The following is a 26,710-nucleotide window of genomic DNA, read 5'->3' as shown; positions in this document are numbered from 1 at the left end:
TACCCAGATAAACCCTGAAAGGATATACAAGCCTATTGCATCTGTAGTAATCCGGTCACAGTAGTTAAATTTATCTTAATTTACCACATTCATGGTGATTTATAACTTTTATGCAATGAGATTACACATGATATAAACTAATATGTCATTTGCAATGTCTGTGTAATCACATAATTATATAGATGACAAACACAATCATATCCTTTCTCATTTAATAGTTATTTGGGAGTAACAGATAGCCCTCTCCTCAGCAGGCATGTTAAAATGTGATCTTTATTGAAATTCTTAGCAATTTTTGAATATTTTTAAATGTAGCATACTTCATTTAAACCAGGGGTGTCCCACCTTGGCAACTTTAAGACTTGTGGACTTCAACTCCTAGAATTCCTCAGCCAGCAAAGCTGGCTGAGGAATTCTAGGAGTTGAAGTCCACAAGTCTTAAAGTTGCCAAGGTTGGACATCCCTGGTTTAAACACTCAAAAATAATGCATAAATTAAGTTCAAGATAACCAAATATTCCATATCTCATGATATTGAATTTAAATCTGTTGATGTTTTAATTTTTACTTTAATTGGTAATATATTTTAAACAATTATTTTGAAATCTAACCATTTAATAAAAAAAATATTAATTACCTTTTTCGTCATTGGAACTTTTGCCTAAGAAAGGTGGTATTTCAGCCTGGTATTGTGAACCAATCATTATTTCCTGAAAAAATTAGAACATGTGGTATTGTAACCATACATATCTCATTATGATGATCTTTATTTGTGAACCAAGAAGACCAGGATTCAAATACTGTTTTTTCTTAAGATCCATACCCACAAATATTTCCAGGCTCACACTGGAATCACAAGAAAATTCTCCTTTAGCAACAATACACTCAGGCAGGTCTCCTGCTCTTTAGGTTACAGTTGAAATGGGGAAGTAAAACACTTTCAAAGGCAAATATAACTTTGGAGCTTTGAGGCCAGCAATAAATGTAATTCAAGGCCATTTTATACATCTTGATTTCAGTCTTTACATATTTTAACTATATAGAACACATACAACAATTACACATTACTATAGATCATTTTAAGAATTACCTTTCGCAAATCTTCAGATGAATTACCAGTATCTACTTCCACATCTTCACCATCAGATTCTTTATCACCATCACAAGTAGTGTTTGCTATTTACAATAGAAAAGGAGTGTTAACAGACAACTATTTTAATATTTTAATGTAATATTGAAATAAAACATCCCCCTCAAATCATGTCCAGCTTCTGTACATGTTCCCATGTTCAAAGCACATGTTCACAGCTAAGTGCTTTATTTAGTAACTACATTTCTGTATCACTCCAATCAGATGACTGTGGATGATGGAAACATAGAAGAGGCCCTGTAACAACTGTTTATATCTCTACACACTTCCAAAATTGCTTGAAAAGCATCAAAACACTTTTAAGATAGTAAGAAGCCTCTTGAAAATGGAAACATTTTGCAAACTCCTAATTCTTACATCATAGAACTATAAATTTGACTATAAGCAAAATTGCAAGCCCTCCCACCCCAAGCCCTTATATATGTTTTATCTTTAGCAAATCAATACCTAAAAATTCTGGAGAAAAATAACTAATCACAAATATTCATTCCAGTTACATAGCTATCAGTCAAAATATATGGTTACCTAACTTGCAGAAATGTAACTCCAGACATTCCACAACAATAAAAACAAAAGCACAGCATTCCACTCACAAATTATTTGGGGCATACCAACATGCACTCCACCTATCAGAATGAATTCACACAAAATACTGGCCCTAACATTCTGGCTAAATAACACTTTTTATAACAATCTTACATTTCCAATTTACATTTACTTTACAGATTTCATCACATTTTCTAAGATTTGTTTCTTTGTAGCTACAATTGCTTATTTTGGTCCAAGTCTGGATGGACAGAATCATATGAGATGAATGGGGTTACAGAGACAATGTGATCTGGGATTGTAGAACCCAAGTGAGTGATTAATGTACCCAGAGAGAAGCTGTGATGCTGCCTGATCTTAAGGAACATATTAGATGAATTGTGTCTAACTGTGTCCAATATTTCTTAGGGAATGATGTTGAGAATATGGTATGGACTGTTAGAGAAGATCCTAAAGAAAGCTAATTATCTAGCTCTTTTAAACAGAATTCAAGTTCAGTCAGAGATTGGAAATAGTGTTGATTATTTTGTTGGTTGCCTTTCATTGAGACTGGAAGGGGAAATGCAGACCTACTGGCTGCATTTAATATTCCCAAGCATGGTATCTGAGATTTGAAGGCACAATTCTATAGTAATTCTATTTCTGAGTGGGCAATTCTAGTCAGTAGTCATGAGACAAAATAACAGCCAATAGTTATTGTGGAATATCAGGCCTCAATTTTAACCCCTATGTTGTTTAATATTTGTATGAAATCATAGAATAGACCCTCTTTTGTTTTAAAGTAATACTTTAAGGTATTGCTTTAAGGTAATCATTAATATGCTGATAATACTCAAATTGTACACTGTTAATGCAGGCCATGTAAAAGATACTCTGTGTGTCTTAAATTACAATATGGAGACTGTAAGTATAAGGGACTGAATTTGGAGGAAAAAGTTCAGATGAAACCAGTGAAAAGTTCAGTCGGTATTCATTTGTAAACAGCATGGTTTTCTTGTCACAGAGCTATGGGTTGCCATATATACAATCATAATCCTCTGAAGGGGAAGTTCTCTCCTTTTGCATAGTTTCAGTCTGGCACCATGTTAGAAACCCATCAATGAAATTCTTCACTTTATTTTTACAACCACTTCATGGATTAGAAAGAAAATAAAAAATTGAAAATGCAATAGAATTTGTTCTTCGAACCAAGACAGATGACTAACGGTTTCACAATTTTAACATAGCTAATTTGGAATACTGATTATATTTCCTTACATCTTAAAGGTCGAGGAAAAAAATCCGTTGTTTCATGTGAAGTAACTGATGGTGTCAAATCATCAGCAGAAGACTGTGTTTCTTCATCATCTCCTGACAAAAGATCTTTGGCTATTTCTTCCTATAATCAAAAGAATCAGTCATTAGTATCTTTCATGTCTTGAAGAATTAACTAATAAAACTGAGTTCTGATTCAACAACAATCCAGAGCTGGAAGAGGAGGCAGCAATTCAGTGTGATTTTTCATCTCAAGTTGTAATATTAAAATTAACAAAGGCAAAACAGAAGTGCCTGATATGCCTCATCCTTCATTCAAAATCTTCCGACAAACTCTGTCTCTGCATGAAAAACATAGAAAAAAATATGTGCAATGCTGTTTGATTACAGTAGTGTGTTAATGTATACTAGGACATTAAATGGATGTGGAGAGAACTGGATTCAGTGATTAATGTGTCTGTTCTCCAATCATGGAAGTGCTACAATCAAATTATACTGGTTTCTCAATCTGTGAAGAAAAATCTTGAAAGAGAATCTTAGTTTAATACTTGCCTATTTATTCCGTCTATTTTTAGAAACTGTAAGAATTGTTATGGTTGTCTGTCTGGTTTGAGGACTATACTTTTCATGTAAAATAAAAATATCAATAAATTAAACCTTTTCCCCGACACCTTACATAATGATCAGCTCCAAGTCAATCATAGGTAATTTTTGTCAACACTCCTTTCCTTTGGGCAAAATCTACTTTTGAGTAAAATGTCATATAATTACCTCACTCTAGAATCCCTTTCATGCAAATGTTACCGGTATTACCTTCTGTCAGGGGTGTCAAACTCAATTTCATTGAGGGCCATTTCAGGGTTGTGTTTGACCACAGCAGGCTGGGGTGGGTGTGGCCAGGTTGACATCACTCATGTCAGGGGGGCGCTTATGGTGGCCCGAGCACTCTGCCAGTGAAAATGGGCTTCCTCCTAGCTCTGTTTTCAGCTGCAATGGCCTTCTGCAACTTTCTGCCAGCAAAAACAGAGCTTGTGGGGGTTGTGCACGGCCCTCCCGAGCTCTGTTTTCACTGGCAGAGGCACCATGGGCCAGTCCTTCTGTTTCCAGGGTGGCTCTGTGGGTCAGATTTAAGTACCCCACAGCCCGTATCCGGCCTATGGGCCTTGAGTTTGACACCCCTGCCTTCTGTTTCAAAACAAAATAAGTATGTGTATTTTTATAGAAAGTAAAGTTTAGTTTGAAATCCTTTGCTTTAATCTGTAATACGTTTATTATTCTTTCTCTCTTCATAACTATTATTTCCTTTGAATTTCATCCTAGTGATGTGTTTTAAAAAGCTACTTTTAAGGAATCATTCAAAACCCTCTATTAATTTCTATGAAATACCTGCTTCTGTCATATAGAATACTTTAATTTCTCTGAATTTTGTTTTCTCTTTCTCTGTATATATGTGTGTGCAGGTAGATGTTTGTGTGTGCAGGTAAGTAGGTAGGGTAGGTGGGTGGATAGATGGATAGACAGACAAGACAGAATTTAAATGCATTTATATACATATGTACATTTTTGTTACATAGCTAATGGATAGTTGGAACACAGTTTCCCAAACAGTATTTAAAAACCTGCTTTTAAAAAATTTCTTGCTTTACAAAAAGAAAACCCTTATACAAAATAGGACTTGATGTACTTGCATCCAACTTTAAGTTTACATCAAAGCTGTAATATCTTACTGTGCACTGATAATACATTTTTAAAACTCTACAGTACTATAGATATGCCCGTCTTCATTCTGAATTCTGTTATTGTACTTAAAGCTAGGCTTGCTCACATATCCGTCCCCTCTTTTGCAGAAATAGCTTTCAAGTTAAATATGCCTAGAACTACATCCTGCTGAAATTTAAGGAATAATCAATGTCAGATTCATGCTCAGGTAATAAAAGAACTGAATCTCTCAGTGGAATGAGGTCATGATAATAACAGAACCTAGGAATTTCCTGCATTTTAGGGAAACAGATAAACTTACTTACTTTATCCAAAGTCATGTCTGGAAGCTCATCTGCAAGTTCACTTGGGGAACTATCTGCGCTGGAACTTGCTATAACAGGAATAGCAGATTCATAGCCATAGAATGCTAGCAAATCTTCTAATGGCATACTTCCTTCCTGAGGGGTTTTTTTTTTAAATAAAGAGAAAATAGATTGCAATTTGTAGAAGACTATATGATTTTGCACACATTCTAGGAACAAAGTAGCTTAAATAATTAAATAGAAATTATGCTGTTGGTAAAACTATTTATCACTGCTTCATTTTTTTTTTGAAACTGATAATCCCTTAACAATTTGAACTATTAGTTCACAATCTAGCATGCATCATTAAAATTGAAATATAAAGTATTCTCTTAACAAACAAGAGACCTGAACATAGTGCCACAAAGCAATCAATGTTTCATTACATGGAAATGCAATGAAATTATATAATAATTGTATTTATCTTTGGAGCTAATACTTCATTCCAAAAAGAAGTTGTACTGACATTGCTTTCCCTCATTTATACTGCTAATATAAATAGGTTTTCCAGAATTTATATATTGGCCTGATTTATATCACTGTAGTGATGAAAACAGTTGCCCTAAAAGTTGCAGAATGCAGCATTTTCAAATGATATTTGAGAATAAACCTCGAGATGCATTCTCTTACCTTTTCTAAGTCTTCAATCTCAGAACTGAAATTTTTGCCTTCATCCATCATTTCTTCCTCTTCCAGAGTTCTTTCATCATCATAATCATGTACCAACATTTCAGCAGTAGGGTCAAAGTCATGATCCTCAGAAGACAAAGAGCCAACTAAAAAAAGATAATTTGAATCTCTTTAGCAAACGTTACTAATAACTTAAATATTATATTACCAAAATTCAAGAATTAAATGCCCCAAACAAGCATGTATCAACCATGGCATGAATTTTAAGCACAGCTGTACATTCTGCAGAGTAAATGAAAGAGAATATTAGATTAATGCTTCTCATTTTAAAACAATTCTACAGGAATAGGGAAAAGACTTCCCTGGAGCAAACATATACGATGGACATAATAGAATGATTTCATTACAGCTTTTGTCAAAAGCCCTAAAATTGAAATAATCATATTTGCACTTATACTGTACTAGTAATAGCTACACAGTCCTAACCCCACTGTAACTATACAATATAGCTATAATTTTCCTAGCTACTTGATTTTGATTTCATGGATTACTGAATGTGCTGAAACTGATATAAACACAATAGTTTGCATGTGGAAGCTCACAGAAATTGTTATCAGGAAATAGTGCTATTTCAGAATGCTAAAAAATAGCCAACTTATCTGAAGAAATGGTTCAAATTCTAAAGCTAATAAATTTTGAAGGAAGGGCTAAAGCTACCTAAAAACATTAGTACTGGTTTCCACAGCTTACTGTGTTTATAGAACAATATCAGTACAAAACACTATTTTATTTTAGACTCTGAAATACTAGGAATTCTGGAAGATATTGCCCCAATGGCTTCAGGATATCCTCTGGGAAGATGGTTATACACTGTTTTGCAGATTTGGAAAAACATATTTTGACAACGAATGGCAATTTTAAAAGTATGCATATTGGCAGGTAGAAACATCTAGCTGATTATGGGTAATTTTGACAAAGATAAGCATAGTTTATACTTGGATGAGAGACAACCAAGAAAGCTCAAGGATTTAAGCTAGATAGGAAGGTTGAAAAATGTCAGGGAAAAAGGCAGTAGCAACCAAACTCCATCCTTTTGTCAAGAATGTAGCATGGATGGATTCCTATAACCTCAGGAGTCAAGCTGGATTCAGGTAAATCTTTATTATTTTTGTTTTTAATAAGCTGGAAGTTAATAGAATGTCTTCAAATTATACATTTGCCATTAAAGAAAAGTTTTTGCACTTGGATATAAAATTGAATTTATCTGAATGTCAAAATTAACCATCTAAACAAGCTAAAAAGTAATATATGTATGTATGTATGAATAATGTATAACAACTTATTTTATTTTTTAGAATTTTCTTTCTTTGAAAATGGTTATGTATGGCACTTAACAGTTATTTATTCAAATTAATAAAAGTGTATTCAATCATGCTAGAAATGATATGTGACTATTTAATAATCAAATTTCAAGGATTTAAAATGTATAAGATTCCAGCCAAATTTAAGCATGATCAAATGCCTTTATTCCTGATAGAAAATATAAAATTGATGTGATCAATAAAGTTTAACTTTAACTGATTTTGCTCATTATTTTTTTAATTAAATGATTCTTTGAATACTGATCTTAAATAAAATTTATACTGTACTTTTTTAAGATGAAAAATCTTAATAATAAATTTGAATCATGATTATAAAATTAATATAAACTTATGCCTGTCTTTATCAGAGTAAGCCATAATGTTTTAATGGAGCTTACTCCTTAAAAAAGTGGTATTACAGTTCTGCAGATGAATTTTAAAGGGAAAGGAATAAACTTCGGTTGTCAACCCTGAAGTGAGCCTGGCCAAAGCCATTTTGGAGGCTTCAGAGTTGCCACACAGCAGTGGGAGTGGGGGGAATAGTTAGATGGGGTTTTGTAGCCAAAACAATAAAGTTTTCCTATGGGAACCAAGGTTATTCTAACAGGTGGCTGGCCAGAGGAGGAGCCGGTAACCCAGCAACCAGTCAGCCCCTAGACTGGACAGTGTGACCAGTGATTTGGGGGAAAGGGGGAAACTTTTACCTTTCATTAGGTAAAAGCCACGGGAAACCTCAGTCGGCTTTCACTGGTTTGTGCCAAAATGATGTATCCAATAAATTGTTCTCTGAGGCACTTGAGTGCCTCAAAGTTTGTTTTCTATGGGTGCATTACTTGGAATGCTGACATGTCCCACTTCCTCAGTCTGCTAGATGGATGATGCCAAGGCCACCCTCAAGCAAATGTAGCTGATGGGCCTGATCTACAGGGCCATTTTAGGAAATAAAAAAGCTTTGGATTCAGAGAATCCAAGACTGGTTTTAGTCAAATGGCCAACATTTGGAACACAGCAACAGATCTATCACATTGTTTTTTCAGGCATACCAAGGGCTGTGCTTACTGTTGTGAGCCATCTTGGGGACCTTATCAGTCCAATCAGGTGGAATTACTTCTGAAAAACATGGTGATCAAGTGAAAAAATCTGGAATTTTCAATTCATTTCCCATAAAGAAAGTTCTATTGAACTGTAGTGAACTTACTCCCAAGTAAACATATTTAGTATCATGCTCAGCAAGTGGAGGGAATCTTACCCATCCAAACTTGCGCCAGATATCAGATTTCTAGTGTAGCACTGCACTATAATTACATTAGAGAGATGTTTTACCAATTGTTCTGGAAAATGCATTTGAAGTACTTTTGAAATTGTTTTATATTTATATATTACATGTATTATTAAATATGTATATTTAAGGAAGAATACCTTGACAGCATAGTTCTACTCTTATCTATTCAGAATTTATCCTGAATTCAAAGGGGCTAATTCTAAAATTATACCCAGAAATGTTAAGTCAAATTAGTTAACATTTTTAAAATATAATGTACTGTCTAACAAGTTGATCAAAGAGATGTTATAAGACTATTCATATATGTTGTATGTAAAATATCTGATATATTTTTAATTTTGATTTTATTACAAGTTAAATACATTGTACTTTATTTTCACTGACAAAAGTAATTCTGCTTCTATTGCCACTCATAAAATTACATTTCTATTTAGTTCATTAACATCCTGTAAAGAAAGAAATTATCATTATTGCTTAAAACTAAAGAAGCATTAAGATCAAGGATGAATGTTTCACAATGCAATGGGACTTTCCTTAAGTCAATATTTATAGGAATACACACAATCTATTCTAGCCAAGGATGGTTGGGATCCATTATTGTCAATGAAACTTACTTCCAAATACATTTACACTTGCTTTTATTTTTCTTTAAAGGAACAGCATCTATTAGCTGAGCATCCCACTTATCCCTGAAACTTTGTTCCCTAAACACACTCCAAAAAGTTGACAGAACTTTTGGAAGAGGACTGGGGAAGTATATAGGGTTGAAGGACACAAAAAATGGCAAATTTCCATTAAGTGAACAGAAAGCTGCTAATCAGATCTCATTTCCTACTTTTATTGTACTGTTTTTCTTTGTACAAATAAAATAATGCATTGTTATAGGGTCTAAAGCCCACATTAACAACCTTATAATAAGTCCAATTTACTTCTGAAAATTTGGCAATCAAGACTGTGATTTTAATTCATGTTGCAAAATACAAACTAATGAAAATGATTTACTTCCAAATAAGCATACTAGATATCATGCTTAATAAAGAAGCAGAAGGTCTGCAGATCGCTGAAGCAGAAATTTTATTCAACAATATTTTAAACTGAAGTTTCTTGCATATTCAATAAATGTTTGGAAAACCAAACATAACAATTTGAAACTGATCAAAAGAATTATATACCGCAAAGAGCTTCATACTTTCAATAAGAACCAAACAGGTGATTTTAAGATAAAACAACTGAGCATGAAGCATGAACTAGAGACAATGAAGGAGGAAGTAAGCATTTTAACACAATCAAGAAAACATATAAAACATCTTTGATAGATGTGCCTGTACTCTGGCCCTTAGCCGTACCCAAAAGCTTCCCACTGCCGGAATCACAGAAGAAGGAACTGAACAGGACAAACCTGGGCTCGAACTCCCAAAGGAAGCCTGGAACAAGCAATAAGAGAGGGAGGAAAAAAACGGATTACAAATAGGCTGGCCAGAGAGATTTGGAAAAAGTGGTCATAAAAGGAAAACGTTAAGGCAACCCCTCCTAATTATTCAACCTCTGTCTCATGCACACTTCTCCATCTTTTTTTCCCCATTTCTCCATCTAACTTCTTTCTCCCCCCTTCTTCAGCTCTCAGCATCCCTCCATCGCTTCCCCCCCCCCAACTCGCACCCCCACCGCTCCCCCGGTCCCTCTTCTCGCCTCCCTTTTCCTCCGCATTCAGTACCCCAAGTTGCTTCCCTCCCTCCAACCTTCCTCTTTTTCCAACTCCTCCACCTCGTCCCCGACGCGAGACCCGGGCCTTGACATCAGCCCCATCCCGGCCGGGCCCGCCCGAGAGGTGACAGGGGCAGCTTGAGAAGGAGCGACCAAAAGATCCGGGCTGCCCGTCGGAGAATCTCACCGCTCCGTCGTCTCCCTCCTCATCTCACCCTAGCCAAACAGTCTCCATCCCGGATTCCCACCCCCACGGAACCGGAGAAAGGAGACCTCTCCGCTCCCGGGCCCGGGACTGTGGGTGGAGACCGGTACAGCGCTCAGCAGACAGCTATTGGCAGACGGACCGACGGACGGACGGACGGAGGCAGACGCGGCCTAGTCGCTCAGGCTGCGCTTCTCCGCTTCAAGTAGCTTGAGGAGCCCCCAGCCGCCCCCCGGGGCCTCCTTGCTGGGGCTCCGACCACCAGGAGGGAGTTATAGGGGTGCCGGAGCGGCCTGAAGGGGCCACCCCGCCGCGAAACTCGACCAGGAACCGGCCGGACCCCAGCGCCCCTACCCGCTTTCCCCGCTCACCTCCGCCATATTGGGAGCGCTCGGGCTGAGCAGCAGCGATGCGCCAAATGCCCGGATGGGGCCGCTAAGCCAATGGCAGGCCGGCCGGGACTGGAGCTACAGCCGGGGTGGGGTAGGAGCGGGGAAGAAAGCGGCCTCTCTGCCTTGCCGGGCGGCGGGCTGAGGCGGAGAAAGGAGCGCCGCTGCTCCGTCCATCCTCCCGGAGACTTTGCCTACGCTGCAGCCCCGAGGGAACGCCGGGAGGAAGGGAAGGGGCAGGTAGACAGGAACTCCCCGCTCGCAGCCCGGCCAAGGGGATGAAGCCCTCGCCTCATTCGCGAAGTTTCATGGGACCTCTTCTAGCGCCGGCATAAATGAACGGCAGCCGGAGAGGCAGCGGGAGGGTAGGGTCCCCAAGGGACTAGTCCACCTGGTCGGCCCGGCACGGTAGCTCGAGCACCGCGCTGAAACGGGTGCCCGCGATTTGGTTAGATAGTAGCCCTGAATAGCTGCAGTGACAAGAGTTGGAAGGGTCCATTTAGGCCGTCGCCTCTGCCTCCTGGCCACTATGGGGCTCCCCGTTACAGGTCCCCGACAGACGCCTGCACGCCGCCTCTAGTTGAGGCGAGGATCCCCGGGAAACTGGTTCTGACTCCCAATGTTTTCCAAGCATCTCCCGAGCCTACCGGTAACGCGTTCATCCATCCTAGTGTGCTACTCAACAAATCACACCCTGGCTGAGATGATGCGAGACGCTCAGCCATTAATTCCTGGCTACAGACTTTGAGAACAGAGAGTGTTTGTATCCTTGGATTCACCAATCTAACAAGTTTTTAAAAGTTAATTTCCAGCTTTTTTTAAAAAAATACGATTGCTTCACTAATGGGCTTTTACCAGAAAAGTAGAGGTCATCATTTTCCACTTAGAACCCTCTTGTATTTTCCCCATCTATATTTTCTTTCCACAAAAAAAATCATTAAGAAAGAATAGAATGCACACAATATATTCTGACAGATTGGGCTAAGAGCCTTCTTCAGCAGGCACCAATAAAATATATAATATTACAAAGTAATTGTTGTTTTATATGTACAGTATATGCCTCCAAACTACTTTCAACAAATAAGAGATGAGATAGGAATTGCTGGTAAAAATTGTTTAAATACATAATAAAAGTGTTATTTAGAAATATCTTAAATTCTGCTGAGTTAAGCAATACTTGTAGCCAAATGATGTAGCTGTGTTGTAGCAGGATGCATAAGTTATTTTCAAATAAATATGCATAAGACAGCTGGCTGATTTCCATATTCAATATACTCCATTTTCTCATATGAAATATATGCATACATACATACATACTCATCGCACCATTCCATTTCAGGGTAAGCAATATTATATAGAATGTGGGAAGAGTATGAAAAGGAATGAAAATGTAGCTAACACTAGTTTACATAAACACCATTCATTGTATTTCTCCATACTTTTCAATACTTGCAAGTTATCATTGCTTTAACCTCATCCATATACTGCTTCATATATAGCATTTTGTTCTTCACACTTCAAACCTATTTTCTTTTTTCTTTTCTTTTTTTATTTCTTTCCTTCCTTCTTTTTTGTGTGCCTTTGAATCAATATTGACTCCTGGCACACATCTTGAGACTAATCCTTTTAGTTTGGGCAGATTTCAGAAGTGATTTGCCACTGCCTCCTTCAAGGTCTAAGAGAGTGCCTGACCCATGGTCACCTAACAAGGTTTGTGGCCTAGACCAAGGTCTTGAAATTTCTATTCTGATGCCTTAATTTCCACATCATACTTGCTCTCTCAAACTTTTCTCTTGAGACTCTCATCAAATCCATCAAAGGATAACTTTCTCACTATTCTTAACTGATTTACTATTCTTCCATTTGTTCTACATTTCAGTCCTCATTTATTCTTTCTGTATGACCATACCACTTCAGTATACTTCTTTCATACTCTGGTCATTCATGTCCTTCTGTACCAATCCACATTCAACTCAGAGTACTTAGTTATTTTTGACCCTTCTCTTTTTGTTCACCTACTTAAATTTAAGTATCCTATTTCCACTGAAATCAATGGATTGTTATGATTCTCTTAACATACCAATCTCATTTCCATTTAACAATCAATAGAAGCCCACTCTTATATGAAGGTATTTTTGCTTCTTTCAATAAATGTTCTTTCCTTCCAACAAGCTCCATATTAACCACTATCATTCTTCCAGAATTTACACATTCAACATTTCTTCTTCAATTTCCTATTTTTTCTCAATATTTTACCATGATACACGAATTCATCTACTTGCTCTAGTTGTTTTACCATTTATATATAACTTGTAATGTTATTTTCCCTGTCAGACACAGCTACCTATATTTTTGACAGTCACTTTCATTCCTATTCTTTATTGTATAATACGCTTCCTCTAATCTTCATTGCAGATCTTTCAGGTTCTCAGTCAACAATTCAGCATTATCTGTACACAAAATTATATGTGTATTCCTGTTCCCAACCAATACACTTCTAATATCACCACAAATATTCCTTATACATTTATCCATTTGTATGTTAAGCAACCAAGGACATATCACATATCTTTGTAGTCCTGCTCACTGAGTATTCTGTTTATTCCTCTACATTTTTATTTCAACCAAAGTATGGTAAGTATTTTTTTTTCCTTGCACAAAAATTGAGGCAGAAAAGACAGAATAGTTGCATAATGTATTTTCACAGATTCTCCTTGAACCCTCAGTCTAAAAGCACCAATGGAAGAAGTGGTGAAAAACCAGAGATTTTGGATCTCTACAATAAACCTATTTAATTTATTAGATTACAACAGATTACAATGCAATGTGTATATAAATATTGTGAACAATTTATTTTATTATTTTAATTATTAAATTTTTATGTTGCCCATCTCCCCTGTAATGTGATAATTAGAAGGCAACGTAGTATTTTCTCAGACACAATGGCTTTCCCTATGCAGTATTCAAAATAATCAGATAATTTGGAAGCTTCTTTAAAATCCTTATTCATGTTTGAGTGCTTCACTGAGATCCTGGTTGGGTTGGAGTACGAATGATGCAGTACAGCCATTCAGGTCAGTGTTCACCTGAATCCAATGGACTCCTCAAATTCCAAAAATAACTTTATGAAGCATGAAAATCTTGACTTCGTAGTTTATCCAGAAATGTCATTGGACCAAAATAACGTGGCTCATTTGTATACTGATAGTTGAATACAAAAATCTAGGCACCCTTTTCAATTATGTTTGAATGAATCTGTAAATGAATGGAAGCAGACAGATCTCTTACATGGTGTAAAGTTATTTATACGTGGTATATTGCTATAAATATGAATACTTGTTTAGTCTTTATGAGCAGTTATTCAGAGATTCAGAATTAGAAAACAGTGAATACGGCAGGTACACATATTTAAATATTCTTTCACCTTTTAACTCTTCCCTTGACAGAAATAACATCTTCCAAGTGTTTCCTGCTCCTGACGATCAAGTCTTTCTATTCCTATATTTAGTTTTTCTTCCCTTCTTGTTCAGATATGATTTTTCTGGCTCAGAGATATTAAGCCTTTTGCCCTTACTAATTTTTATTTATTTATTAATCAATCACATGCCCATCTCATGAGAGGACTTCTGAGATCCTGCCACAGAATTTTTGTGATATTCTAGACTGGAAACTGTGGAGGCTATACTGAAACAAAACCATTGTCTTCCCCCCCCTATAATTCATGGTTTATTTGTAGAGATTTGGAGTGTTGCTGAAATATCTGCATCTTTTCAGTTCCAGTTTGGTCACTGAATATAGACATTAACTTCTAAGATTTGTTGTCACTTAACTGAATCAGTTCCTCCTACCAGTTGCATAAGTGTGCTGTGCTGCCATACAATCCCAAAGAATAACAGAGCCACTCTGCTTGGCGGTTGGCAAAATTTTCTTTTCTTGAAATGTTTCACTTTTTTCTATCCAAATGTTTCATTTTTCCCCCAAATGTACATGATCGTGGCCTATCTCATCAGTCCAAGCACTTTGTTCCAAACATTTCAGTTTTCTATTGCATACCCCAGACAATGAGTTTGGTGATACAATGGAAAGAGAGGAAGAAAGGTTTTCTTCTGAGAAACATTCAATGCAAATCACAGTTATAAAAACATTGTGGTGCTGTAGACTTGCAGAAAACAACTCAGCTAAGGTTGAAGGTAGGTAGCTTGAACTGATTTGTGAGTTCTGTTTTGCCAAACTGACTAGTTTTTAGGCATTTCTAAACATTTTTTTTTCTTTGGGTCTTTCAGATTTTGTCTTGACTTGAGCAGTTCCATTTAACTTCCATTTCTTACTATGTTTTTCACAATAGAAATTGCTAGCTGAAATTCTTTATTTGTTTTACAGTGTTTTCCGCTTTAAGACTTAGTAATCTCCAAATGCTCTTAGGGAAGACCATGGCTGTTGAATATAGCACCACACATATCCTAAAAGGCTAAAAAGATTATTTAGCCAATTTACCTGCCAATAACAGAAACGAGAATCACTAGCCAAAAGAGCAAAGGAGACAGCCAGATTTGGCCTCTTTGGCAAGTAGATGCTTGGATGTTTTTCAGAGAAGGTGTAGCAACATAAGAATAAGAAAACCATAGTGGGATAATTACTTTCAAGCAAGAAAAGGTAAAGAAGGGTACATTACAATTGTCCATCAGGGTAATAGATGGATGGCAGATCAATCCTGCTAACAGGCCACTTCAAAACATTTTCATTCACCATGGTAAGATGTACTTTGCTTCTGAGTAAATAAGAGTCATTAACTTTAAATGTGTATATACATATCAGCATAAACACATATAGTATTGGGACTCAATTTGTTTATACATACACATACTTCAATTATAAACTTATTTAAATCTGGGAAGAATTATAATTCATTTTCTTCATAGGGAGGGAGGCAGAAATGATCAGTCTGGGATTCATAAGGCACAGCTGTAAAGAAAAGCTTCTAGTCCTTGTCAAGTTTGTTCTCTGTCCATTACACATTCTAAGTTTCAAACTTTAGGGTACAGGAGTTGTCTAACTCCTTTGCATTCCACTTTAATGGAGCATAAACACCTTCATTTGTAGATGGAAATCCTTTTGAAATTTAAGAAGGGAGTTAACTTCCTATTTCTTGAGCAATGAGCTCCTGGTTCATATAATAAACATTTGTAGAAATGTCAATTGTTCAGAATACTGGCCAATACAAAAAGAAGAAAGACTGTGAAATATTGAGTTTGTATCTTCCAACTCAATCCTTTTCATCAAAGCTTATCTCTGCCTTTCCTGTTCCCCTAAGGGAACAATACCTAGCTGCCTTGATTGAGCCAAAATAGTTAGGCAGATTGAGGTTTATCAGTACTTGGACTGGAATTCCCATTTCTCCTCTAAACTAAGAAAAAGAAATCCCAAAATTTGGAAGAGACCTGCTTCCAAATGTTAAGAAAACAACATAAATACATTAATCAAGTTACCAGTATTTGTGTTTAACTCAAAGGAGACTGTAGTGTTTAAACCCTCTTCTGAATTCAGGATCTAATGCAATTTAACATAGTTAAAATTAGTATTTTTTTTTACTTTTAAGAGCTCTTATTAGTAATGGATCTCTGTTTCCAAACATCTGTGGCTTCTCTGATGGATACTATAAATATTGTTACTTCAAATTCTCCAGTAGAACGTCACAAATAGTCATTATTAACCTCTCTATCCATATTGGGTTTAGGTTTGGATTACCATGGGATTGATATAAAGGCCCTTTTAAGCTCATTAACAACATCCTTTTAATTAGAATATACAAATCATGGCATAAGCATAACAAAACTGGTAGTTGTTCATAGTAAGCTTACTAAACTGTTGACACAGGATACAGAATATCAACAAGGTTGGGAGCTTGTGTTTACTTGTTTGACCTAGGTTAAACATTTCAAAAATAATGTGAGTAACATGATTTCTGATCTGCCTACACCTTGGCACATGACCTTATTTGTCAGCTAACTGAAGTAATATATTACAACATTAGTATAGGCTGATGTATAAAACTAATTCTTTGACACTCCAGTGCATAAAATTTTTGGATTACAAAGACTCAGAAACCAGCAGAAAGTGGTGCTTTAAATAAAGCACAAAAACAGAGGATGCATTCCAGATTATGGGAAATAAAAATGCAAAACCCCCACAGAACAGCAAGTCTTATACTTTCACTTAGAGTGCTGAAAATTTTAATTCCTGGTATTTCTAATCTCACAAGTATGGTTAAACTATAAATCCTCAGCAATTTTAAGATGCAGATACTTCATCTCCTAGAATTCCATTGCATGCTGGCTGGAGGATTCTGTTAGTCCACACACCTTCGTGGCACAAGTGGAGAAACATCGGACTATAGTACCTATCTAAGTGCTGGAGTGTTAAATCCCATGTTCCTTTCCACAGGATGATTGTCTTTAGAAAGGCAAGGACGCCGGAAATGCAGGCTGTAACGAAAAGCTTCGCCCACTGGATCGCAACCCTCTTTACAGGCGCCATTTAACCAGCCCAGTTTCACTTTCCTTGGTCGCCAAATATGGAAGTCAGCGGAAAAGTTTCATTCTGTCATTCTGTGCCCGATCCTCGGGTGCAAATAGCCCCCTTTTTAAATCAACCAACCAACGAACCCCCAAAAAAACCCAACACTTTAAAAAGCTGCTGGGTGAAATCCTTTCCAAATCCTAACTAAATCCCCTTATCCCCCTTTCCCAGTACGTGCCCGCGGCGGATCCCATCTCTTCTCGGGGACCCTCGAGACCTGCTTCCGGAGTGGAGGAGGAGAGAAGTGAGCGGGACCTTGGACCTGTCCATTCCGAACCGTAAACTTCAGAACAGGCCTCTCTCGCCTTCGTTCATCCGGAAGAAAAGCACTATATAGCAGGGGTCTACAACGTGGCAACTTTAAGCCTGGCGGACTTCAACTCCCAGAATTCCCCAGCAAGCTGGCTGGGAAATTCTGGGAGTTGAAGTCCGCCAGGCTTAAAGTTGCCAAGGTTGGAGACCCCTGCTATATACAGTATATTATGTATCTTTAGCGCAGCGCACACAGGGTAATGGGATGTACCCGTTTACAACGGCTTGAAACCCTTCGGAGTGGTTGAAGTTTAGGACGGGGCTTCTTCGTTTCCCTGGCCCCTTCTGACCCATCAAAAAATGAGCGCGCCCTTTCTTGCATCAGGAATGGGTCCATCATGTACCGAGTCTCCCTCCGCTCAAAAGACCCCCTTTCCTTCCCCGGCGCCCTAGGCTTTCCCGAAACAAGAGGAAGGGGAGAGAGGTCCGTCGGCTCTAAAAACCCATCCTTGATTTTCCTTCTACTACAGCATTTAATCCTTCCCCCCCCCCTCCCCGCCCCCAGGTTCTTTTGCTTCCACTTTCATACTTGGAGAAACTTACGGTCTTTTCCACGCTTTCTCTTCTGCTTCCCTGCAGCGCAGCGAGTTCGCATCCTGGGAAATGAAAGCGAAAGTGCTCTGCCAGCTGGATGCAAGGGGGAACCTCGAACGCCTGGCACAGCTGAGTAACTTCTGTGGAGGGAAGGTGGGGGGAGGGGAGGTCTTTTAACAGGAAGTTGCGCGCGTTTCTACAAGGAACGTGGTCGACAGAAGGGGAAAAATGTCTTGGAAAAATGCATACAATAAGCCGTTTGCTTTCTGTAGAGGTTTTATTTCCCAGTTCCCTAGTAGCAACCAGCTCCGACCCTGCTTAGTGTTTCACGAGCAGCCGGTGTTTGCTTATTAATATTCTCCATTCAAAGGTTGGAGGGAAATAAACCCCAACAGTAATAGATCTGTGGGCTAATAGATCTTGTAATAGATCAGTAATAGATCTGTTTGAAATACCCCGTCTCTATTTTTCGTTTGGGTGAATTTATCTTCTATCGGGCAGAAACTTTTTGAACACCAGATTTTTATCGCTAGTTGCAGGCAAAAAAAAAAAAAAAAAAAGTCAGTTAAACAAGTTTCAGTGCCGACACGTGGAAAATATCAAGTTGCTGCTCTCTTTTCTGAACACCTTTCTATTATATGCAGAAAGATAATACATCTTTCTATTGTATGCAGATATTCTCCTGGATTGGGTAGCAGGTGTACAAAATACAGCCAACATTCTTGAGGTATGATGTATGAAAGCCCAAGGACCATATTTTTTCTTACACATAAAAAGTAAATGCAGCTGTGTGGAGAATCATGATGGGAAAATGCAAACTTACATTAAGAAAATATGTTTGGTTAACTGAAGATTCACAAAATAATTGGAAGTGACCAAGTTTCCAAGAATACATCAGACAAGAGAGTGAAAAAGTTATAGGAACGCAGGAGCAGACTAGAGAAGAAGTCATCATTATCAGTTACCTTTATAACTGATCCTCTTTGTAGGCTTCAGTTCAGCATTCAATACCATCATTCCAGACATTCTTCTAACTAAACTAAACCAGCTAGCAGTACCTGAACACACTTGTAAGTGGATCATAAGCTTCCCAACAGACAGGAAGCAGCAGGTGAAGCTAGGCAGAATCACATCTGATACCTGTACAATTAGCACAGCCCCCCCCAGGCTGTGTGCATTTCCACTTCTCCCTATATACTCAATGACTGCATCTCAAATGATCCATCTGTTAAAATACTGAAGTTTGCTGATGACATAACAGCAGAGGTATTCAGCAGGTTCTGACCAGTTCTGGAGAACCGGTAGCGGAAATTTTGAGTAGTTCAGAGAATCACAAATACCACCTCTGACTGGAGATTTTACACTATCCTTCCCCTGCCATGCCCACTAAGCCACACCCACAGAACTGGTAGTAAAAAAAAATTGAATCCCACCACTGCACAACAGTGATTGGTCTCATTTGAGACAACGACGAATCCGCATACAGACAGGAGGTTATACAACTTGCCTCATGGTGTAACCGGAACAATCTGGAACTGCACTCAAAACCATAGAAATGGTGGTAGACTTTAGAAGAAACCCTCCCATACTACCACCTCTTACAATACTAGACAACACAGTATAAACAGTAGAGACCTTCAAATTTGTAGGTTCTACTGTATCACATGACCTAAAATGGACACCTAACATCAAAAACATCATCAAAAAAGCACAACAAAGAATATTCTTTCTGTGTCAACTCAGAAAGCTCAAACTGCCCAAGGAGCTGCTGATACAGTTCAACAGAGGGATTATCGAGTCTATCATCTCCACCTCTATAACTGTCTGGTTTGGTTCTGCAACACAACAGGACTGATTTCAGAGGATAATTAGGACTGCAGAAAAAACAATTACTACCAACCTGCCTTCAATCAAGGACCTGTATACTGCACTAGTCAAAAAGAGGGCTGTGAAAATATTTACAGACCCCTCACATCCCAGACATAAACTGTTTCAATTCCTACCCTCAAAATGATGCTATAGAACACTGCACACCAGAACAACTAGACACAAGAACAGTTTTTTCCCCAAAAGCCATCACTCTGCTGAACAAATAATTCCCTCAACACTGTTCAACTATTACAAAGTCTGCACTACTATTACTGTTAATCTTCTCATCACTCCTTATCATCCATCCCCTCCACTTGTGACTGTATGACTGTAATTCTGTCGCTTGTATCCTTACAATTTATATTGACTGTTTCCTAGTATGATTTGATTGCTTATTATACCCTATGACTATCATTAAGTGTTGTACCTTATGATTCTTGATGAATGTATCTTTTCTTTTATGTATGCTGAGAGTGTTTGTACCAAGACAATTTGCACCAAGACAAATTCCTTGTGTGTCCAACCACACTTGGCCAATAAAGGTATTCTATTCTATTCTATTCTATTCTATTCTATTCTATTCTATTCTATTCTATTCTATTCTATTCTATTCTATTCTATTCTATTCTAACTCCATTCCATTCCATTCTACCTCCCTACTTTTCCATAGATATTTAAAAATCTTTCTTGATCAGTTTGTAACTATTAGAACTATTAGTAAATAGGATGGTCTCCTTTGATGATTAGGGTCATAATTCATGTGATTTTGTACTCAACCTCTAGGTTCTTGATTCTAGGTCTAAGTATCTTGCTTCTGGTAATCCTCCTCCCCTCCGCATTCTTGATGTAGCAGAAACTTTTGGAATCTCCCTCAGGAAGGTCCAGACCTGGTACCTTTATAACATTAAAGATGAGGTAATCATTTTGCTGCAATATGTATATTACGACTGAAACATCCCAGTATTTTTCACATCATTTTTGCAAAGGGAATGTTACAAGAGTCTTGCTGGATTAGACCAATCAGCAAACTTGTTTAGTCCAGTGAACTAGATTGTAGTTTTGCATATACCAAGAGCTGTGGTGGTGCAGTGGTTAGAATGTAGTACTGCAGGCTACTTATGCTGGCTGCCAGCAGTTCATCAATTTAATTCTCACCAGTTCAAAGTTGCCTCAGCCTTCCATCCTTCCGAGGTTGGTAAAATGAGGGGGGAATAGGCTGACTCTGTAAATCGCTTAGAGAGGGCTGTTAAGCACTGTGAAGTGGTATATAAGTCTAAGTGCAATTGCTATATATATCTGGTTTCCATAATACTCAACAACTAGATATCGTTGGGAGGCTATCAAGACAAAAGAACAATTCCCTCTCCACCAACTTACTTTCAAAAACAGGCTACTTCTGAACCAGGACACCAAAAACTATCATAACTAGTTAAAGGAAAATGCAATTCATTTGACTAGTGGTACAACCCCCCAAAGTTTTACAGTGTCTCAGCTATTGCCTGAGAATGATGTCCTTCTTATATTGAGAGATTCTTTCTTATCAATTATTTGCCTGGTAATCTAGTATTCACAATGTATGGTGGTGTGAAGTTGTATCATGTTCTTGTTTATTTGAAGACCAGCTGATACAAATAAAAAACAATAAAAAAGTACAAATAACATTTTATGTAACAATAGTATTGTATGGATAGACAATACTATAGAAATAGTTTTAGGAGTACATCAACATAAGTCCTTCTGAGTGTTTAATTACATAATGTTTATCACAAGGATACAAAAGATTATCTTACTTCTGCATATCCTTTCTCTCCGTTTTTATCCTATTTGGTTATCAACTACTCTCTTCTCTCTCTTTGTTCACTTCTCTTAGTTTTCTACTTATTCTTCCTAAGAAAGTATCCAAATAACATTTGAATTGCTTTAGGAGAATAAAGGTTTAACAGATTAAATTTAGGCTTAACAGATCATGCCCAACTAGACCTATCACACTATGGCAGATCCATTGCTGTGGACAGGGGTCAAGTACTAGCAGGGAGCTCGCATGGCAGCTAACAGTGGGTGATGGAATGATTTGTAATCTATATTTATGCCTCTCAGTAATATTTTTCAGTCTGCCCAAGCAAATCCTTTCTGGGGGATAGAACCTGTAGGATAACCTGGGGTCTGTCTATGCACTGCTGGAGCATTCCTTGGCTCTTCCTGTGCTCATGCCACTCATCCCTCCCAATAGGAGTTCCACTTTTTTGATAGGAAAAAAATAAGTAAATGCAGGATATCTGGACAGACTTCATTAAGTAATGCTTTTTTCTTTTTCCCGCCTCCTCAATCCATCTTGTCTTATCTTAGAAATGGTTAAGAAGATTCTGCTGCAATCTAAATTTTATGAATCTCAAGAGAGATGACTGAGACTTACTGCAAAAATGTATTCAGATTCAACAAACTGCAGAAAACATGTTTTGTCTTCCTGGGGCTTTTTAAAAGTATTCTCCACACTCCATTCCCATCTGTTCCAATTTACAGAGTGGGTTTATGCATCATGCTATACTTTATTGAATTAATCACAACTGGTTAGGTACTCATAAAGCATCCTATTTAGTGTTAGCACTAAATGTTCTAAATACTTTTAGATATCATTTCTTATACTGAAATGTTATTTATATACTTAAAGCTTTTTTGGGAAAGCAATACATTGCCTGATAAGCAATATCTTAAAAATACATAAAACAATACAGTAATCCTGGACCTGTAACTATTTGTTTATAGGTATTTGAAATTACAGCAGCATTAAAAAAATGACTTACAACCAATCCACATATTTATAACCATTACAATATTCCACTCTCCCCTCATGAAATCAAAATTCAGGTGCTTGGCAACTGGCATGCATTTATGATAGTTATAAGCATCCTGCGGTCATGTGATCACCATTTGTAGCCTCTCAGTCAGACACCAACAAACAATGTCAATCAGGGGAGCTGGATTCACTTAACAGGTGCAGTGATTCAAATTAACAGCAGTGGCAAAAAAGGTGATAAAATCAGGCACAACTCATTTAACTGCCTTGTTAGCAGTTAAATGACTTCTGGGACTTCTGGTCCCAATTGTGGTTATAAGTAAAGAACTACCTGTATTAAATAAGACATTCATTAAAAGGAAAACATTTGACCAACATTCATACCAGGAAGGCCTGGTGTACAGGTGAGTTGCTGGTAGGCGCTTCCTGAGTTTTAGGGTGGTTGAAAGGATTCCAGAATTCCAATATAAAGAATACAAAGAAGGCTGCTGATGTTCAGCTACTAGAGGGCATTCAGTGGTTTGGAGTTTTTATTTTTTTGGATATAGTGGTATTTCCTGCTTGTGGGTGGATCTATTATGGCAAAAGCAAGTGCATAACTATGACCTATAATGCTAAAACACAACATGACTTAGAAATCATAGCTGCTGGATTTACAAACAATCAAACTGCAGGACCGCAAAAACAAAACAAAAAACCAATTACTACCAACCTGCCTTCCATTGAGGACCTGTATACAGCATGAGTCAAAAAGAGGGCTGTGAAAATATTTACAGACCCCTCACATCCTGGACATCAACTGTTTCAATTCCTACCCTCAAAACGACGCTATAGAGTACTGTACACCAGACACAAGGACAGTTTTTTCCTCAAGCGCCATAACTCTGCTAAACAAATAATTCCCTCAACACTGTCCAACTATTTACCAAGTCTGCATTACTATTACTATCAATCCTCTCATTGTTTCTATCACCCATCCCCTCCCACTTGTGACTGTATGAATGCAACTTTGTTGCTTGTATCCTTACGATTTATATTGACCGTTTCCTAGTATGACTTGATTGCTTATTTGTACCCTATGACTATCATTAAGTATACCTTATGATTCTTGACGAATGTATCTTTTCTTTTTATGTATACTGAGAGCATATGCACCAAGCCAAAATCCTTGTGTGTCTAATCACATTTGGCCAATAAAGAATTCATTTATTCATTCAAAGTCGAAAGTAGATATCCCACATTTTGCCTCTATGTGCTCACATACTTTAAGAAAGTGGTTTTGCTTTTGTTTTTAAAATGTAATGTTTAACAGGTAGTCCTTGCTTACCAACCAGTTATTCAGCAACAGTTCAAAGTTACACCAATGCAGAAAGAGATGATTTATGACTGGTCCTGTTAACAGAGTTGCCAGTCCCAACTGTAGTTGATAAATGAGGACCACCTCTAGTGCTTAAGGGTAAGACTAAGATGAAGACAATACAGTCCATTGTAGCTTTGCAAAGCAACTCTGAATGTGCTTAAGAATTTAAAATTTGAGGAAATACCATGAAATGCTATCTTGAACTCCTGGAAATAGGGAGTAGCCAGTAGCTACCAGTATCATACTGGTTTGATGGCTGCTGAAACACCTAGCCTAAGTTTAGGAGTTCCTTGCTTTTTTTGGTCTTTGTCATGTACAGCTCTTTTGTTGTTATTAGTTGTGAAGTCGTGTCTGACCCATCATGACCCCATGGACTACGTTCCTCCAGGCCTTCCTGTCCTCTACCATCCCCCGGAGTCCATTTAAGCTCATGCCTACTGCTTCAGTGACTCCATCCAGCCACCTCATTCTCTTTCTCGGTCCCCTTCTTCTTTTGCCTTTGATCCTTCCCAGCATTAGGCTCTTCTCAAGCGAGTCCTTCCTTCTCATTAGGTGGCCAAAGTCTTTGAGTTTCCTTTTCAGGATCTGGCCTTCTAAAGAGCAGTCAGGATTGATCTCTTCTAGGACTGACCGGTTTGATTGCCTTGCAGTCCAAGGGACTCAGCTCTTACAATTACACAAAATGCAAATCCACGATTTACTAGAATAATCCAGTTACTTGAATTATTAATTTATTAAATTTATTTGCTGCCTATCTCACTGTGGGACTACTCCAGGTGGCTTACAACAATTTTAAAAAAAGTGTGAACAAGTAAATAGAACAATAAGCAATGAAAAATAAAACAAGAATACATTAATACGATAAAAAAGATGGAGGGTTAGAGAGCAGAGAGCAAAGAGGGGGGAGAGAATTAATGAATTGAAATGAATGGACTTCCGGTTTGAGCTTCTTCGGCGACAGACCGAAACCTCGTCTCTGCGAGGCTTCAATCCATGCTCACCACTGGAGCACCCTGAGCCATCTGGTTTGGGGGCAAAGCCATCCCGTAGAGGTGGTGAAGAGGGGGGAGATTGCCTGCAGGGTTGAGGAGAGCCACATCTCTTCTCCCCAGCTGGCCATTACTCCCTTTCCCGAAGGCGGTTGTAGCAGTGGTCAGAAATGGCACCACGAAGAAGAACTCGACCGGAAAAGAATGTGCAGGAGGAAGATAAGAAGAGAAAGTTTTGGTTGACCGGGTCAAACAGCAAAAGCAATAAATTGGAACTGGAATTGAAACTATTAAAAAAAAAAACAATAACATTGTTCCCTAAGAAGATTTTTAAGCTGCGAAGGAGAGAGAAAAGGGAAAAGATTTGGGTTTTTTTCCTCCTTTTCCTATACTGACAGCTGAGAGACTTAAGCAAGAAATTGGAAAAAAATCTACTTTGACATCAATAGGCATTTAATGCTGAAAATAAAAAGTCAAAGGGATAATAAAGATTTCTGGATAATCAGAAGTTTTTGAAAACAGGAAATGAGAGAAAAAGAATAAAAGGGAAGGATCTGGAAGGGAGGAGAATTGCCTGGAATTAAAAAGAGCTTACAGCAAAATCCCAACACGACTTCCAAAAGATACATTCTAACTGAAATATCGCAACAAAAACCCCAGGAAGAGAAAGTCGAAAAAGAAATAAGAAGATATAACTCCGGACTATTTGGATTATTTGATTATTTCTGGATTTTTGGTTATTGTATTTGAATGACTAAAATCAATTGGGTGGTTGTTTAAAACTGTTTAAAATGGCTCCACTTTTAGAAGAACTGAAAATGGAACTTAAAAAGTACAAAGAAGATGCACAAGAAGGGAGAGGTTCTTTTGGCTTTGTATTTCAGTTTTTAGAAATGGAGATTTGGAACTATGAGAAACAACAAGTAATGCCTGCAGAACATTGCGACAAAGAAGAAGCCATCTTTAATGAACAAGTAATCTTAGGTGGGGGGAAAAAAGGAAAGTGGGGGAAAGAGAATGGAAAGTTTAAGATTGGGAAAAACAATTCCCCCCCAAAAAAGAGTGAAAAATAAGTATAAAATCAGAAAGCAACAGAAGAGGGAAATGCAGAAGAGAGAATTAGAAGTGGAGAGACAAGGGGGTAAAAAGGGGAGAGAGAAGATGAAAGGGAAGAAAGAAAGGAAAAGAAGTTATAAAGGACAGAAGCAAAATATAGAGAAACAGGGCCAATTTAGAGATAATGGGTGAAAATTTAATGGAAAAAGGGATTTTGCAAAGGTACATAAGATAATATGGTTATATTAGAAACAGAAATAATTTTAGAAAATATGAAACAATGTATGATTAAAATGTTTGATAAAATAACTATCGTAATTCAGTGGAATGCTTGTCAATAAATGTAACAAAATGAATATTTAATGATTTACAAAACATGTGAAGAGAAATAAGGGAACAATTAATTATGGAGATTATATGTGTCTTTAAGGAAGTATGATATTTAATTGAAAAGAAGTGTTAAAGATGTTAAGATTTTAATGATTATTAATGATAGAACTGAATTGGAATGAGGGTTTATAATTACATATATTTATAATCCTTTTTTAAAAAGAGTATAGTGTGTATTATAAGAATTTACCAAGCAGAATTCGATTGGAAGTTATGTCATAACCTTAAGGTATATATATGAAGTTTA

The 26,710-nt window shown here is 37.5% G+C and overlaps 1 protein-coding gene across 19 annotated transcripts in view; it reads right to left on the bottom strand.

Annotated features, from left to right (window-relative positions):
• The window catches only part of MIER3 (MIER family member 3), a 28,545-nt gene extending 10,415 nt beyond the window's left edge, over positions 1 to 18,130 (bottom strand). For 2 of the 19 annotated variants that reach the window (XM_026716865.2, XM_087927277.1), the window contains exons 1-8: positions 10,566 to 10,596; positions 9,685 to 9,709; positions 8,047 to 8,113; positions 5,643 to 5,788; positions 4,974 to 5,108; positions 2,953 to 3,073; positions 1,090 to 1,175; positions 637 to 709 (exon numbers count right to left, since the gene is read on the bottom strand). In XM_026716865.2, the coding sequence (XP_026572650.1) occupies positions 637 to 709; positions 1,090 to 1,175; positions 2,953 to 3,073; positions 4,974 to 5,108; positions 5,643 to 5,741 (514 nt within the window). In that variant the 5' untranslated portion in view covers positions 5,742 to 5,788; positions 8,047 to 8,113; positions 9,685 to 9,709; positions 10,566 to 10,596. Of the gene's footprint in view, positions 1 to 636; positions 710 to 1,089; positions 1,176 to 2,952; positions 3,074 to 4,973; positions 5,109 to 5,642; positions 5,789 to 8,046; positions 8,114 to 9,631; positions 9,710 to 10,176; positions 10,323 to 10,565; positions 10,597 to 18,014 lie in introns of those variants that run through there. The other 17 variants (XM_087927268.1, XM_087927269.1, XM_087927271.1 and 14 more) reach the window with 14 other exon arrangements.
• Positions 18,131 to 26,710: the final 8,580 nt, after the last annotated feature.

This window comes from Pseudonaja textilis, chromosome 2 (assembly GCF_049901715.1).
Source record: "Pseudonaja textilis isolate UNSWEBS1 chromosome 2, rPseTex1.2, whole genome shotgun sequence".
Classification (NCBI taxonomy): Eukaryota; Metazoa; Chordata; class Lepidosauria; order Squamata; family Elapidae; genus Pseudonaja; species Pseudonaja textilis.
The sequence above is the reverse complement of the archived record's forward strand: the minus strand, read 5'-3'. Positions and strand labels throughout refer to the sequence as shown.